The sequence below is a fragment of the Thamnophis elegans genome, chromosome 16 (assembly GCF_009769535.1).
Source record: "Thamnophis elegans isolate rThaEle1 chromosome 16, rThaEle1.pri, whole genome shotgun sequence".
NCBI lineage: Eukaryota > Metazoa > Chordata > Lepidosauria > Squamata > Colubridae > Thamnophis > Thamnophis elegans.
Genome location: NC_045556.1, coordinates 12,332,659 through 12,348,103, shown reverse-complemented (window position 1 = coordinate 12,348,103; position 15,445 = coordinate 12,332,659). Strand labels below are relative to the sequence as shown.

General features: G+C 43.4%; 1 protein-coding gene across 1 annotated transcript in view; it reads left to right on the top strand.

Moving 5' to 3' along the window:
* CEMIP (cell migration inducing hyaluronidase 1) overlaps positions 1 to 15,445 on the top strand; it is a 70,354-nt gene that overhangs the window by 25,026 nt on the left and 29,883 nt on the right. Inside the window, exons 10-11 of the mRNA XM_032233141.1 lie at positions 10,268 to 10,443; positions 12,546 to 12,755. Of these exons, the coding sequence (XP_032089032.1) occupies positions 10,268 to 10,443; positions 12,546 to 12,755 (386 nt within the window). The remainder of the gene's footprint in view (positions 1 to 10,267; positions 10,444 to 12,545; positions 12,756 to 15,445) is intronic.

Sequence of the window (15,445 nt, the reverse complement as noted above, 5' to 3'; positions counted from 1 at the left end):
ATTCCTTCCTTTTGCTTGTCCCAAGAATAATAAACTAATAGGGTTGAAAGGGCCACTGGAGGTCTTCTAGTCCAACCCCTGCTTAAGCAGGGGACCGTCCACCATTTCAGACAAGAGACTGTTCAGTGTCTTCTTAATAGCCTCTAGTGAGGGAGCATCCACAACTTCTGGAGGCAAGCTGTTCCACTGGCTCATTGTTCCCACTCTTAGGAAATTTCTCTTTAATTGCTGCTTTGCTCTTCCCATTGATTGCTTTGCATTTGGAGAGCTGGTGAGTTTAAAGAGCCAAAGCAATGCGTGGATCTGTGGTCCAGGGGGAAAAAATTACCCAGTTTTCTAAGGCTTTCTCCGGAATGGTAGGATTACAATAAATACCTTTACCAGTAAACTTAAAGGTAAAGGTTCCCCTTGCACATACCTGGGAGCTCACTCTGTTACCTGGCGCTAGGGATTCGAACAACCAAACTGCCAACCTTTCTGATCGACGAGCTTAGCGTCTTAGCCACTGAGCCACCACGTGTCTGTACCAGTAAACCTAAGACAGCAATATTTTTCATATTCTGCACGCAGAATACTTGCTGAAGGAAGGGAACTATTTTAGAGCAATTTAAATTTGTGGTATAAACAGCTTCCCGGAGGATCAGCAAGGAATCAAGCCTCTTTTGTTTGTCAGTAGCAAAGACCATTAAATTGGTTGTTAAGAAGTGCGGTCACCCCCCCTTCCTCCTTCCTGCCAATCTACTTTTAACTCTTTAAAATTAAGGCAATTTAACATCAATGATTCAACTCAAGAAAGCCATCAAAACAGATTAGACATCTGGCATCGGAGGGCCTGTTTTGTTCATTCCCATAAAGTAGCTGCAATGAGAGGAAAATTATCTCTTTACCAACCCAAAAAAAATACTAACAGACTTGGTGAGGATGGCTGAGAATATTATCAAAAAGCAAATAGCTACCAGTCACCCAGGGTTGGTTTCTATCCATCCATCTTATCCTTGTCTTATTTTTTTTTCCTTCCCTTGGCATCCTTCCAACCAGAAAGCACTAAGTTGTAGCTACCTGCTATCTTTATTTCTCAACAATATCTGCAGGACAGTTTTAGATCCCGGAGTAATTTTAGAAATGATGACGATGCAGAAGGCCTGGGCTTTGTAACATGCCAACTTTCCCTTACTTTCTTCTTTCTTTCTAAAGCCGAGCGTGTTACACGACCCGATGAAAAATAAAATCCCCACGCGTGAAGGAAACTAGCGGTTTGCCCATTGGCATCTTCACCGCTGCCTCATTTAAGATGACTTTTTGACTACCATCTTTCCCCAAAAATAAGACCCCGTCTGTTCTGTACGGAGAACTGTGGGGGTTGCCAAATAACTGAAGCACAGACAGGAATAAAGGCTAACAAGTTTATTCCTACAACGATAACAAGCTAACAGTGAAACGGTCTCAGTGACAGGCAACAGCTGAGGCTTCTGTCTGACAGCTCCCTTTAAAAATTTTTTTTTTATTGTTTTAATTAAACAAAAACACAAAAAAAAGTACCATCTTTCGTTACATCATGTAGAAAGCGTGTCGATTGGTTACAAATACATTTCGTGCGTTTCTTCCACAATCCTTACATATACTTCATTCAAATTGAATTGTACATTTTAAATCAAAAAAGAAAATTTATGTATTTTACTATTCCTGTACCACAATTCTCACTTAATTACCATTATTTAAACATATTTTTATCTAGAATCATTGGTATTTAAAGACACAACCACCTACTGGCATTCATTTGCAGATTCAATAAACCTCCAATAACATTACCCCTTTATGACATGTTCTAAAATTAATTCAGTTAAGTAAGATATCTAAGCATCCCCCCCCGTTACACACCTATATGTATCATTAAATATTACCCATTAACATTTCTTTCTTATTATTGTAGTTGACTAGAGATTATTTACTGTTTATCTCACTTCTCCTCTCCACAAACACAAGTTTATACCTTTATAACCATCTTTAAACAAAGATTTATTAATAAGATTTATAGGTCTTTTCCCTCAATCCCAAGTTAGTTAATTACATGTTAACAAAATAAACATAAAAAATCTAAAATAATCTAAGAGATGTTAACATTTCTACTTAATAATCACCAAAAGTATACATGCTCCCTTTTATACTTCAGCTGTCAGGCGGCCAGCCAATCAGCTGCTAGCTCAGCTCCCACCAAAATGGCGGACCAAAGTGTAAACCTAGAACATGACACTGTCTTACAGAGCCAATGTGGCGCAGTGGTTAAATGCAGCACTGCAGGCTACTTCAGCTGACTGCAGTTCTGCAGTTCGGCTGTTCAAATCTCACCGGCTCAAGGTTGACTCAGCCTTCCATCCTTCCGAGGTGGGTAAAATGAGGACCCGGATTGTTGTTGGGGACAATATGCTGACTCTGTAAACCACTTAGAGAGGGCTGAAAGCCCTATGAAGTGGTATATAAGTCTAACTGCTATTGCTATTATTGCTATATATTTTTTTTGCCACCAAAAAGGCACCAGGTCTTATTTTGGGAGGGGGGAGAGGGATGTCATCCATTGACTCACCTCCCTTGCGCATGTCGCCCTTGGCCTCCTGTCAGAGAAGGTTCTGCAGCTGGCAAGGCTTTCCTGAAAGTCTCTCAGCGTGGGCTCAGCAAACCGGTAGTAAACCGGTTACGAACCCATCACTGGGGCAGACCCATGTAGTCCACCCAGCAGGTGACTAGGGCATGAGTGACTATGACCAGGTATCAGCAGCCTTCTCTGGGCCTCAGTTTCCTTGTGGGAAGAGAAAGTCAAAATATTAGCCATGGTGGCGCAGTGGTTAGAGGGCAGTACTGCAGGCCACTTCTGCTGACTGCTGGCTGCCTCCAATTTGGCAGTTCAAATCTCACCAGGCTCAAGGTTGACTCAGCCTTCCATCCTTCCGAGGTCGGTCAAATAAGGACCCAGATTGTTGGGGGCAAGAGGATGACTCTCTAAACTGCTTAGAGAGGGCTGTAAAGCACTGCAAAGTGGTACATAAGTTTAAATGCTATTGCTATTATTGACGAAGGAGCGATTTCCTGAACCTCCTTCCTCAATGCTCCTGTCCCACAGCAACATTCAGTGTCATTTCCTTTCATGACTGCTATGCTGAAACCTGGGTTGCCATTGCAAGAATGTCACAAGGAAAGCATCTTCTAAAGAAAGTTTTCTTTCGTAAAATAAAATTTGAACAAGACCTGGTCGGGCATCAACTATGTAGGATGATTTTGTTTTCTAAACAGCCCGCATACAAATGGTCGAAGTTCAGAAGACCATGTAAGATTTCAATTCCCATGCCAGGCAACTGGGTGAAAGGAAATACCGCCCTTATTTGAGATATTGCAGTTTTCCTATCTTGCATCAGATTTGGGTTTTCCTGACATGGGTGAGCTCTGAGATTTCCCTACACCCCCTCCACCCCCCACTTTCTGTGAAGGATTTGATGCTTTTGATGCTTTGTATCCGGACTTTGCTGAATTGGAGACTCGGAGCAAAAGCAGACAAAGGGCTGCAGGAAAGCAGGAAGGGAGGTTCTGGGAAAAAGGAGATCAAACAAAACCTAAAATCCCTGCCGTTATCTTTAGACTTGTAACTATGTGGAGGTGAGGCTGCTTTAAAATCTGGGGAGCATTGTACGTGGAAAGAAAGGATGCAATGCTCCCTTTTCACATAAGAGAGAAAAACGGCGAATAAATTGGCAGGCAAAATAGCAATAGCAATAACAGTAGACTTATATACTGCTTCATAGGGCTTTCAGCCCTCTCTAAGCGGTTTACAGAGTCAGCATATTGCCCCCAACAACAATCCGGGTCCTCATTTTACCCACCTCGGAAGGATGGAAGGCTGAGTCAACCCTGAGCCGGTGAGATTTGAACCGCTGAACTGCTGATCTAGCAGTCAGCCTGCAGTGCTGCATTTAACCACTGCGCCACCTTGGCTCATGATCAGATAGACTAGCCTGGTTTTTATAGAGGGCTTGTGATGACCGCGGGACAAGGCACGAAGGTCACACAGCCAGCTGAGAGTTCAAATGCCCCTTTAATGCTCCAAACTTCCTCCCCAACACTCCCACGTTCTTGGCAAGTCCCAGAGCAAAGCGCACACGCACAGACCCATGGCAGCCTCTGGCTGCACCCAGTCCAGCAAAGTAAAGGAACAGGGAAACAATGAATGCACAAAGTCAGGAACAAGGCACTGGATCCATGAAGTCTGAAGAAGCAAGCAGTCCAAATGTCTCTACCGGCACACCAAACTCTACAAATTCAGTGTTTGTTCCCAACAAACTCCCCTCCCTACAGCATCTCCTTAAATCTCAGTCCACAGGTGTGCCTTGTGAAGAGGGGTGGGGCGCTCTCCTCTTGAGTCTTCAGGTTGGCCTGCACTGTTCCCATCTTCTCTCCACTCTCCATGCTCAGGGATCAGGAGGAGACAGTCCTTGCTCATCGCCTGAGCTCAGTTGCTCCTCATTTCCATTGCTTGCCCTCTCTCGGTCATCCTCCCCCTGTTCCTCCTTGCTGACAAGCCGTCCCAATCCTGAGGGGTCCTGGGCTGCCTTGTCCCGCTTCTCCCCACATTCCTCCAAATTCAATGAAGCCGTCCCTTCAATCTCCGTCAGCTCCAGCTGTGCTTCAGATTCAGGCTCCGATGGGGGCTATTTCCAGTTTGGCCTTTGCCGATATCTTGGACTCTGAACAGGGTTACACAAAGTGGATTATCCATAGATTTCTGCAAAGGTTTACCTTAAATCCATAGGAATCCTAACAGTGTGTAAAATGTATGGGATGTCTGAAGTCAGATGGAGGGTTGGTTTACAGCCCCGATTGTCTACTGTATCTTCTTTAAAAATGAATAATGCCAGGAGTTTTTTTTGGGGGGTGGGACATAGTGACCTAGCGGTTAAGTCTTGTTGACCAGAAGGTAGACAGTTCAAGACCCATGATGGGATGAGCTCCTGTTCCTTGCTCCAGCTCCTGCCCTCCTACAGTTTGAAAGCATGCAAATGCAAGTATATAAATAGGTACCACTTTGACGGGAAGATTCCGTAGCCTCAGCATATCGTCATGCCAGCCCCATGAACCATGGAAGCACCTTCGGACAACACTGGCTCCCTTGGCTAGGAACCAGAGATAAGTGCTTCCCCTAGCATCAGATACAACTGGACAGGAGAAATGTTTGCCTTGTTTTCAACGGCAGTTTCACCCTTCAGAACCGTTTGAAGTTCAAACACACCCATAGTTGTGTTCACTCAACACACTGAAGTGAGTCAGGTTTAGCAGATCCATTTGTCTCAAATACATCATTTAGTTAATTGCTTTGTGGCTGAGCATGTTGTGAGAACTGGGCTCATTTGATTGGCTTATCATCGGGTGCCTTGTGAAAATGGTTTCGTTCGGAAACCAGGTTATGGCATGATCACGTAATGCATGCAGATGGGTAGATAGGAAGTAAAGCAAGCAATGAGTAGTTGCTTATTATAAAGATAAATATCTGAAATGTTTTGATTACTATGAGCTACTTCCTCTGAATGCGTGGTTCAGAAAATTCCATACCAGGATGGCGCGTCTCCAGTTGGATAATTCTAAAAGGTTTTTTTTTAAATTGATTTATGTTCCAGCCTGATGTTTCACAGCAACATGCATTTTGCAAAAGCCTTGTGTGATATGCCCCAGATCTTTGAAAGTTGATCCTAAGAAGTTATTTTTAGTTTGATGAAAGAAGAAAGCGATTAAGCACCTGACTGGAGAATTCTCACCTTAATAATATTTAATTTTAACAAATTAAATGCAAACCAGGCCAATCTTTAATTTTGTCTTGTCCCAGACACTGCTTTGCAGGGTATGATTGCTGGAATACCACTCCAAGGCTAAATTTTGATCTTCAGCCTGGGGAAAGCCATGCATCCCTCTGACTTATCTTGTCCAGTTCTCCTAATGCAAAAGCTTTTGCATGCATTTATAAAAAAAATTAGCAGCTTAAATTGCTCAAGAATAAAGCCTTGAGGAAGTCTATCAATAATATCGCATGCCAGTGTCTATATAGGGCAAAATAAGCGCCCTCCATCATACGGACAAATATCATCCTCCAGAATTTCTCAGCTGGACTGGCTAGTCCTTTGAGAATTCTGCAAGGGATTGGTAAAATCCAATAGAGAGTTTCAATACAGATGAACAGAATGGATGTGAGGGCGATCTGGCTGCGACATCTGGTTCACCCCATTGATCACCAGGGTTGATTCAGCTGATCTGGCTGGCTAGGCAGGTGTCCCCTTCCTCCCTCACCGCTCCATGTGCGTCCCTCCCGAAGCTGCGCGCTCGGTGGAAGAGGACGACCATCCCAGATAGAAGGAGTGTACCGATCTTTGGTCAAGGGTATACGATAGCTGCACTCCCGTGCTAGAACCTCCAAACAAGCTCAGATGAACAGAGTTGGAAGGGACCTTGTAGGTCATCTAGTCCAACCCCCCGCCCAAGCAGGAGACCCTACACCATTTCTGACAGATGGCAATGTCCAGTCTCTTCTTGAAAGCTTCCAGTGATAAAGCTCCCAGAAGATAAATTTTTTTGCATCATGAGAAGATTTAAATATATCTGCAGATTTTTTTACAGATCCTCCTTCTTGGCAATTTGCAAAGTGAATTTGCGATCTTCTGCATTCACAGGAAAGACTTTTCGGGTGTACCAGGCTTCACCCTTAGATATAAGAGCTTGATTTACTGCTGATCTGGATAAGATGTTTTTTGTCTCGTTGTGTTCTGTACAGTTGGCAGCTTCCTGCGGCTGTTATCTAATGCAAATTGGCCTGCCTTTAATGTGTTCTTCTCAATGTTATGTGCATAAGGAGTCCTGCCATTGTAGGTTTCTTCTGCATTATTCATGTTAAACCTTTCTTAGAATCCAGTGGCTTCTGGTTCCCTCCCTTCTCCCAGGCACGTGGGTTGAGCTACATTTAAAATGCCAAGATTGTGCCTCCCAAAATGTATGGCTAAAAAAAAAACACTGAAAACTGACACTATGCAATCAGATAACCAAAACACAAATTGCTTTTCAGCAGCTGTTACTGAATAAACTAGAATTCTACTCCTTTCTTTTAAGACCTGGATAGTTCAAAACAACTCACTTGTATGGGACAACCAGACCAAAAACATGAATAACAGAATAACAAAGTTGGAAAGTACATCCAACCCTCTGTTCAAGCAGGAAACCCTATACTATGTCAGACAAAAGGTTGTCCAATCTCTTCTTAAAATCCTCTGGCTTTGGAGTACCCACAACTTCTAAAGACAAGCCTGATTAATTGTTGTCACTGTCAGAAAATTTCTCCTTAGTTCTAGTTTCCTAGTTCTAATTTCCATCCATTGCTTCTTGTCCCGCCTTCAGGTGCTTTGGAGAATAGGTTGGTCCCCTCTTCTTTGTGGCACATTTTCAAAATAGACATATTTTGAAATGTGAACTCTGGAGGAAAGTTTAGGAAGGAAATTAATACTTTGCCCTCATTATTTTCCCTCTCCTCCTGGTTGAATTCTTTCAGCGAAAGCCTTTAAGGAGTAAAAATGCTTCCTTCCACACTTTTCTTTTGTCTTCACCTCTTTAACCAGTTCTTTCAGAGGTGATCTTAATAAGCAGGAGCAATGCATATTTTGTGTAAAAATATTTTAAAACCGGCTATGGATCCATTTTCTTTTATTCCAAGAAAAAAATATCAAGCTGTAAGGCCTTGAGTGATGCAGATTTTACAACACCTGCAGAATATGGAAAAAATCTCTGCGTGCTACTTCATTTCTGTTATTTTGCACGTCGGGAATTGCATGTCATTTATTCCATTCAACACGTACTCCGAATATTGAAACTGTGTGAGATTTTTGTGCAAATCTCAGCTAAGCAGAAGGCTTGAATCATAAACATGATTGGCCTTCAAGGACGAAGAAACAAAAACAAAACCAGAGGCATAATTAAAGAGCCCAAAGTCAGATCGGGGAGAAATGCAAACACGCCAACTCTCTCCAGCTATTTCTCGTGGGTATCCAGAGCTGCTCATGGATGTGGTTGGATTATTTAATGCAGGACACCGTGCACAGTTCTAGCTACCGCTCTGATGGCATGACTTCTAAATAAACTCATTTTTTGCTGTGGGTATGTTCACCATCAAAGAAGGCAATTCCTTTAAAGTTAATGGCTGCGGTAATAAACACGGCATCACCGTTTCTGAAGGAGAAAAACATACCTAGCTAAACTCACCTCAAACCACCTGTGGTTGTTCCCTTATCTCAGATTGTGTCAAATCAGCAAAATGCACGGTGTAAACAAGGTCCAGCACATGAGATGTCAAGGAACCTCTTGCTACACATTCAACATTCTTGCCACAACATTCTTAGCAGGTCTGGGCAGATAGCTTCTGAATGCTGAGGCTAGCGTAAAAAACATTGCCGCTTCCAGGTGGATGTTTTTATAATTCCCTTCTCTGGATCAGGGCGGTGGGTGTTTGAGCAAAGAACCCTTATCCAAAGAGAACAGACTGCTTGGGATATTTTTAAACTTTTGGCATCATTCACTTAGATATAATTTTGTTTTGTTTTGTCCAGTGGTGGGATTCAAATAATTTAACAGCCGGTTCTCTGCCTTAATGACCAGCTGGGCAGGCATGGCTTGGTGGTCATGTGACTGGGTGAGTGTGGCCAACTCAGCATCACTCACTTCGATGGGCACTTCGCCTTAGCTGTTACAATCCAATAAGGGTTAACTGGAGAGGCAGTTTCTGTAAGCAGGGCACTAAAGATCAGGCTAGAAACAACACCAGAATGTTTCCTTCTTTCCTTCCTTGCAGGATTAGCTCAGTAAAGTGGGAAAAACCAAAATAAGATTTCTTCCAAAAACCGCTTCTCCGAAGTGCTTAGAAAGTTAACAACCGGTTCTCCCGAATAGGTACGAACCGGCTGCATCCCAGCACTGGTTTTGTCTTTAAAAATCTACCTTGTTACCCTGTAAAGTCACAAAACTCACCGATACCAGGTGCAATGGAAGCACAGGTAGTCCTTGAGTTATAACTCTTCATTTAGTGACAATGAGTTGTGGTGGCGCAGTAGTTAGAGTGCAGTACTGCAGACTTCTTCTGCTCACTGCTGGCTGCCTGCAATTTGGTAATTCAGATCCCACCAGGCGCAAGGTTGACCCATCCTTCCATCCTTCCAAGGTGGTTAAAATGAGGACCCAGATTGTTGGGGGCAAGAGGCTGACTCTATGCTGAATATGCTTACTGACCACTTAGAGAGGACTGTAAAGCCGTATAAAGCTGTATATAAGTCTAAGTGCTATTGCTATTTAAAGTTACAATGGTAATAAAAAATGGTGATGATTTTTCAAGCTTAACGACCATGGTCATGTGATCAAAATTTGGATGCTTGGCAACTGGCATGTAGTTGTGACAGTTGCATAATGGCCTGGGATCAAGTGATCACATAATGTGATCACTTGATCTGAGAAGCAAAGTCAATGGAGAAGCCAGGTTCACTTAACAACTGCATCACTAACTTAACAACTGTAGTGTTTCACTCAACAAGTGTGGCAAGAAAAGTTGAAAAATGGGGCAAAGCTCACTTAACAACTATCTTGCTTAACAACAGGTATTTGGGGCTCAATTGAGGTCGTAACTTGAGATTAAGTGTATAGAGAGAGGCAGAATCAAATATTTGTATGGTAAAATGTGGTAAGACTCTGATAGGTCTTCATGATCTAGGCATAAATCTTGGGAGGGGGTTTGCATGGGTATGGGTATGTGTTTGGAAAATGGATTCAGTTTATTGAGGACTATGGATTTGCCCATCCTTTGCTGCTTCTTGTCTTCTTCGCAAGACATCTTGGCTCTTTCCAATTTTTAGAAAGGGTTCCTGGCCATAGCAATAGCACTTAGCACTTATATACTGCTTCACGGTGCTTTCCAGCCCTCTCTAAGCGGTTTACAGAATCAGCCAATTGCCCCCAACAATTTTGGCTCCTCATTTGACCCACCTCGGAAGGATGGAAGGCTGAATCAACCTTGAGCCTGGTGAAATTCGAACTGCCAAATTGCAGGCAGCCAGCAGTCAACAGAGGTAACCTGCAGTACTGCACTCTAACCACTACACCACCATGGCTAACTGGTTGATCATGCAGATCTGTTTCCCTTTGAATCTCTCCCGCTACGTTAATCTTGTCCCTTTTGTGACACCCTGACTGTTACGTTTTCCCCTAGGAAAAGCCAAGTACCTTCACACCGGAGAGATACTTGATGGAGTTGACATGCGAGCGGAAGTCGGGCTGCTAACCCGGAACATTCTGGTGAAGGGAGAGATGGAGAGGAGATGTTACAATTATAATGCCCATCTGTGCTCCTTCTTCGATTTCGACACTTTTGGTGGCCACATCAAGGTACGGCTTTTTGGTTCCCTTCCTTGGCTGGTGGAGGTCTTCTCTGTATCAAAAGCATAAAATAACACGGCAGAAATGGCAAAATTGACTGCTCTGGTCAAAGGAAAGACTTTTGTTAGCTCTGTTTCCAACCCTTTGAGACTTTTTCCTTGAAACAGAAAGAAATGTTAACTTTAGAGGTGGATGACCAGAACTATTTAAAAGAAGATGATAGGGAGTCACATACCAATCTACTTCACAAGGCTTTTGTGGGGGGAAATGGGAGGAAGAATTTATATACTCTTCAGTTCCTTTTGCGGGTAAGGCAGGAAATTCTCATTACTATAGTATAGCCTTTGTTATCATTGTACAAAATAAATACAACAAAATTGGTTTTATTTACTAATGTAAAATAATAAATACAATAGCTAAAGCCTTTAAAATAGCATAAATCTGGTTGGAAAGTATTACACTTTTTTAAAAAAAATAAAAAATAGATTTAATTGATTCTGCAGAAGTACGGTGTGCTATGCAGTGGTGAAATCTAATTTTTTTGCCCACCGGTTCTGTGGGCGTGGCTTGGTAGTGGTGGGGTCATGTGACTGGGTGGGCATGGCGAACTTTTTTTCACTTTTTAAAGCATTTTTTTCCTGCCTATTCTCCTGAACCGGCAGGAAAAAAATGCTTTAAAAAGTGGAAAAAAATGGTTCCGACGATCACACGGCTCACAGCTGAGCCACACGATCATTTTTTTTACTACCGGTTCACAGAACCAAGGACAATCGTCCCTATCAGTTCGGTCGAACCAGGCTGAACTGGGAGGATTTCACCTCTGGTGCTACGGTTTACTCAGGTTCAAAGGGACATTCTATTTCATGCTTGTATCTGTAAACAAACAAAGTTGGAAGTTCTTCTTTTCTTGTAGCTTTTTTCCTCCTTTTTTGTCTGCATCCTCCAACTTTGCTTTTTCCCTATCACACAAAGTGCCGATATCACCATCTTCCAGTCTGGAATATTTTGAAGGCCCGGATGACAACTCCCAGCCCCTTCCACCCTCCTTGTCATCCAGCACATCTGGAGGGTACCAGCAGTTTGAAATCCGTAATTAACTTTTTTTAATGCAGCCTGAGCTCAATTGTTTCCATGAGTTCCAATGAACTTGTGGGAGAATTCAGTCCTTGCTTCATTTTTTTTTCCTTTAAAAACAATCCTCATTATTTAAAATGAGTTAATTTGATCTGGATCAGAGGTGGTATTCTACTGGTTCCGACTGAATCGGGCGAATCTCTAGCAGAAATCAGGGGTGGCTCTGACCACCTGCGCCCAGTTCGATGGCATCCCGTTTAGACCCTTTTTCCCATAAAAGTGCATGTGCGCTTATATTTGCAAACTGGTAGGAAAGGTAAGTGTATATCACTCCTGATCTGGATCAGTGGTGGGTTCCTGCCAGTTCTAACCTCTTCTATAGAAGAGGTTCTACAAATCTACATTGCTGTTTAGAACCAGTTCCAGCTATCTCCCCCTGCCCATCCGCACATCATCAAGATGAAGGGTGAAAGAAGGAATTCTGAGAATTGAAGTCCACAAGTCTTAAAGCTGTCAAGTTTGAATACCCCTGGGTTTTTTTTCTAAAGGGTTAGGGGTGCAAGGGCCTTGTAACTTGACAGCTTTAAGACTTGCACACTTCAATGCCAGAGTTCCTGAGCCAATAAGACTGGAGGAGGAATTCTGGGAGTTGAAGTCCACAAGTCTTAAAGCTGTCAAGTTTGAACACCCCTGGGGTTTTTTTCTGAAGGGTTAGGGGTGCAAGGGTCTTGTAACTTGACAGCTTTAAGACTTGCGTGCTTCAAATGCCAGAATTTCTGAGCCAAAATTTTGGTTGCTAAGCAAGAACATTGTTAAGTGAGTTTCACCACATTTTACAAGTTGGCCATGCCCACCCAGTCACATGGCTGCAAGCCACTCCCACAAAGCAGGCCACACCTACAGAAGAGGTTCTAAAAATTTTGAAACCACCACTGATCTGGATGCCCTTTGATGGTGCGCGGTGGCTGTGCGTTAATAACCTACTTAAAGATGCAAGTTCAGAGATTTTCATTCCATATTTATCTCTTGTTTTCTAGATTGAGTATGGATTTAAATCGGTCCACATGGAAGGCCTGGAGCTGAAGCATATGGGCCAGCAGTTACTGGGTAACTACCCTATTCATTTCCACATGGCTCAAGATGTGGATGAGAAGGGGGGCTACAATCCTCCTACCTACGTGAAAGATATGTCTATCCATCACACCTTCTCTCGTTGTGTCACCGTGCATGGCTCCAACGGTTTGCTGGTAAGATGCTGGGATTTGGTTCTCCTATTCCTGTAAAGATGAGATGGCATCAGCTAGATGGAAATTGACGGGTTTTCTGATCTGACTATGCATCCACTAAAGAGAGGGGACGGGAAGGTAAAACTTCCCTTGAGATGATCTCAGCCGGTGGTGGTTTTGGAGACCATCAATATTGTTTTCTTGGTCACAATTCTAGAGCAGTTTGACATTTCCTTTTTCCTTTTTTAAATATCCAGTTCAGCCTAAAGGTTGGACACCTGTTGCAAGGTAGGCTCCATCCTGCTTTTTTTTTAATAATTAGTCAAGCTAGGTTCTAAGAATTGCCACTTGCAAGGTGAGTCTAGCGCAGGTAATATTTGGATGAAGGGTTGATGGTTCCCTTTGCATTCTCAAAACATATTCCAGGTTGTCATCTCAGTAAGGATGGGACCATAGCCCATTCTTCTTCTCATCTAGAGCAGTAGGTCTCAACCTTCCTAATGCCGCGACCCTTTAATACAGTTCCTCATGTTGTGGTGACCCCCAACCATAAAATTATTTTATGTTTTCCGTATTTTTTTGAAAATATGTGTTTTCCGATGGTCTTAGGCGACCCCTGTGAAAGGGTCATTTGACCCCCCCAAAGGGATCCTGATCCACAGGTTGAGAACCACTGATCTAGAGGTTCCTTACTCCATGAACTTTGTCCCCTATCTTTGGAGTGTGGGGCAGAGGTGAAATCCAGCAGGTTCTGACAGGTTCTGGAGAACCGGTGGCGGAAATTTTGAGTAGTTCGGAAAACCGGCAAATGCCACCTTTGACTGGCATTTTGCAGTAGCCTTCCCCTACCATGTCCACCAAATCACACCCACCAAGCCACACCACAGAACCGGTAGTAAAATAAATTGAATTTCACCCCTGGTGTGGGGTTAATATATTTAGAAGGAATGAATAGAATAGAGCTGGAAGGGACCTTGGAGGTCTTCTAGTCCAGCCCCTATACCATTTCAGACAAGTGGCTCTCCAGCCTCTTCTTAAAAACCTCCAATGATGAAGTGCTCATGATTTCTTAAAGCAAGTTGCTCCACTGGTTAATTGTGCTCACTGTTAGGAAGTTTCTCCTTAATTCAGGGTTGTTTCTCTCCTTGATTAGTTTCCATCCATTGCTTCTTGTCCTGCTTTCTGGTGCTTTGGAGAATAATTTGACCGCCTCTTCTTTGCAACAGCCCCTCAAATATTGGAATACTGCTGTCATGTCACCCCTAGTTCTTCTTTTCTCTAGACTAGCCAAAGCTTTAGACACTATTAGGTCAACTTGCTTTCATATAGCTATATGTTGTATGTTGTATTCTACATTTGGAAGCAAACGTAACCTCGAGCATTGAAAGCACCTGGTTAGGCCAGCCTGGTTAGTTGGTCAGTTGCTTGCTGTCAGTCCTTTGGGAAATGGGAAGAGTTTCATTTGGACCTCTGGAGTATATATATATATTCATGGCTGTTGTACTTGTTTTGAACTGCCTTGGATTGCTGCTGTTTGTGTTTTGCCTCTGATAGCTGCCCCAGGTCATCCCAGCAAGGTGGATCAGCATATCAATTGCTTAAATAACATAAATTAAATATACAAGTTGCAGGTGGCAGGTCTATGAGTCATAGGCACGAGGATGAAGCCTCAGGATGAAAGCCACAGAGTTGCCCACATGGAAATGGGAATGAGCTTTGGCAAATTCAGTTGGGTTGACTTGCAGTTTAGCTTGCAAGGAATTCCCAGAGGTGCTTTTCAAAGGGCAACTGGACTGTCTTGATTTTTTTTTCCCCTTGAAAACCTTGTGCTCCTATTACAGCAGAACTGCACCAACCTTTAGGTCCAAAGAAGGTCTCTATTCAGCTAGTCTTTAACTACATGGATTGCCTGCACAGGCAGCAAACGGTCCTAATGGGGCAGCCTATCTGGTGTGAAAAATACCATACATAACTGAAAACACCCCCACCCTACCCCTTACCCAGGAGAGGCTGGTAAATCAGTCTGGGCTGCCTGCCGTCTGTACCAGTTAAAATGTAAAATGGTGCTCTGGTTGTAATTGAGGTTTTAAAGTGCCCTGCGTTTCTGCTCTCCTCATTACCTTCCTAAAGGCTGTGGCACCCTGGCGAAACCTGCCGCCTTCACATTCTGGCCCTGAGTTATGGGGAGGGATGTTGATATTTATGGCCGTGGGGGAGGCGCACGTTCAGCCAGAAAACATCGATATGCTCTAAATATGTAGTGGAAGCGGTCCCTGGGTGCAAAACTTAATGAAGCCTGGCAGAGAGCCTGCCGAAAGGAAGAGGTTCCAGATGCATTTCGAAGCTGACCAACTGTGGCCGTTATTGCATCTGGTAGTGGGTAATTTCCATTTTTAATTCATGGCTCTGGCTTTGACGGGAGGAAAAAGTCCATCCCTGTTCCTTTGGCTGATTTTTAGGCATTGCTCGTTTATAAATTCTCTGACTTAAAGCCATGTCTTCTTTTGGGCACATGATGCTTGAAGGAGTGAAGGAAGGCGGGGTGGGGGAGAAGAGAATTAAAGCCAGTATCCTGATCCAGTTTACAGCTATTATACTGCAGGGATGGTGAACCTTTTCAGCACTGAGTGCCCAAAGTAGAATGTGCGTGCATATGCGCATGTGCCAGAGCGCCGGAAACCCAAAATCCAGCTGGCCTGTGTGCGCATGCC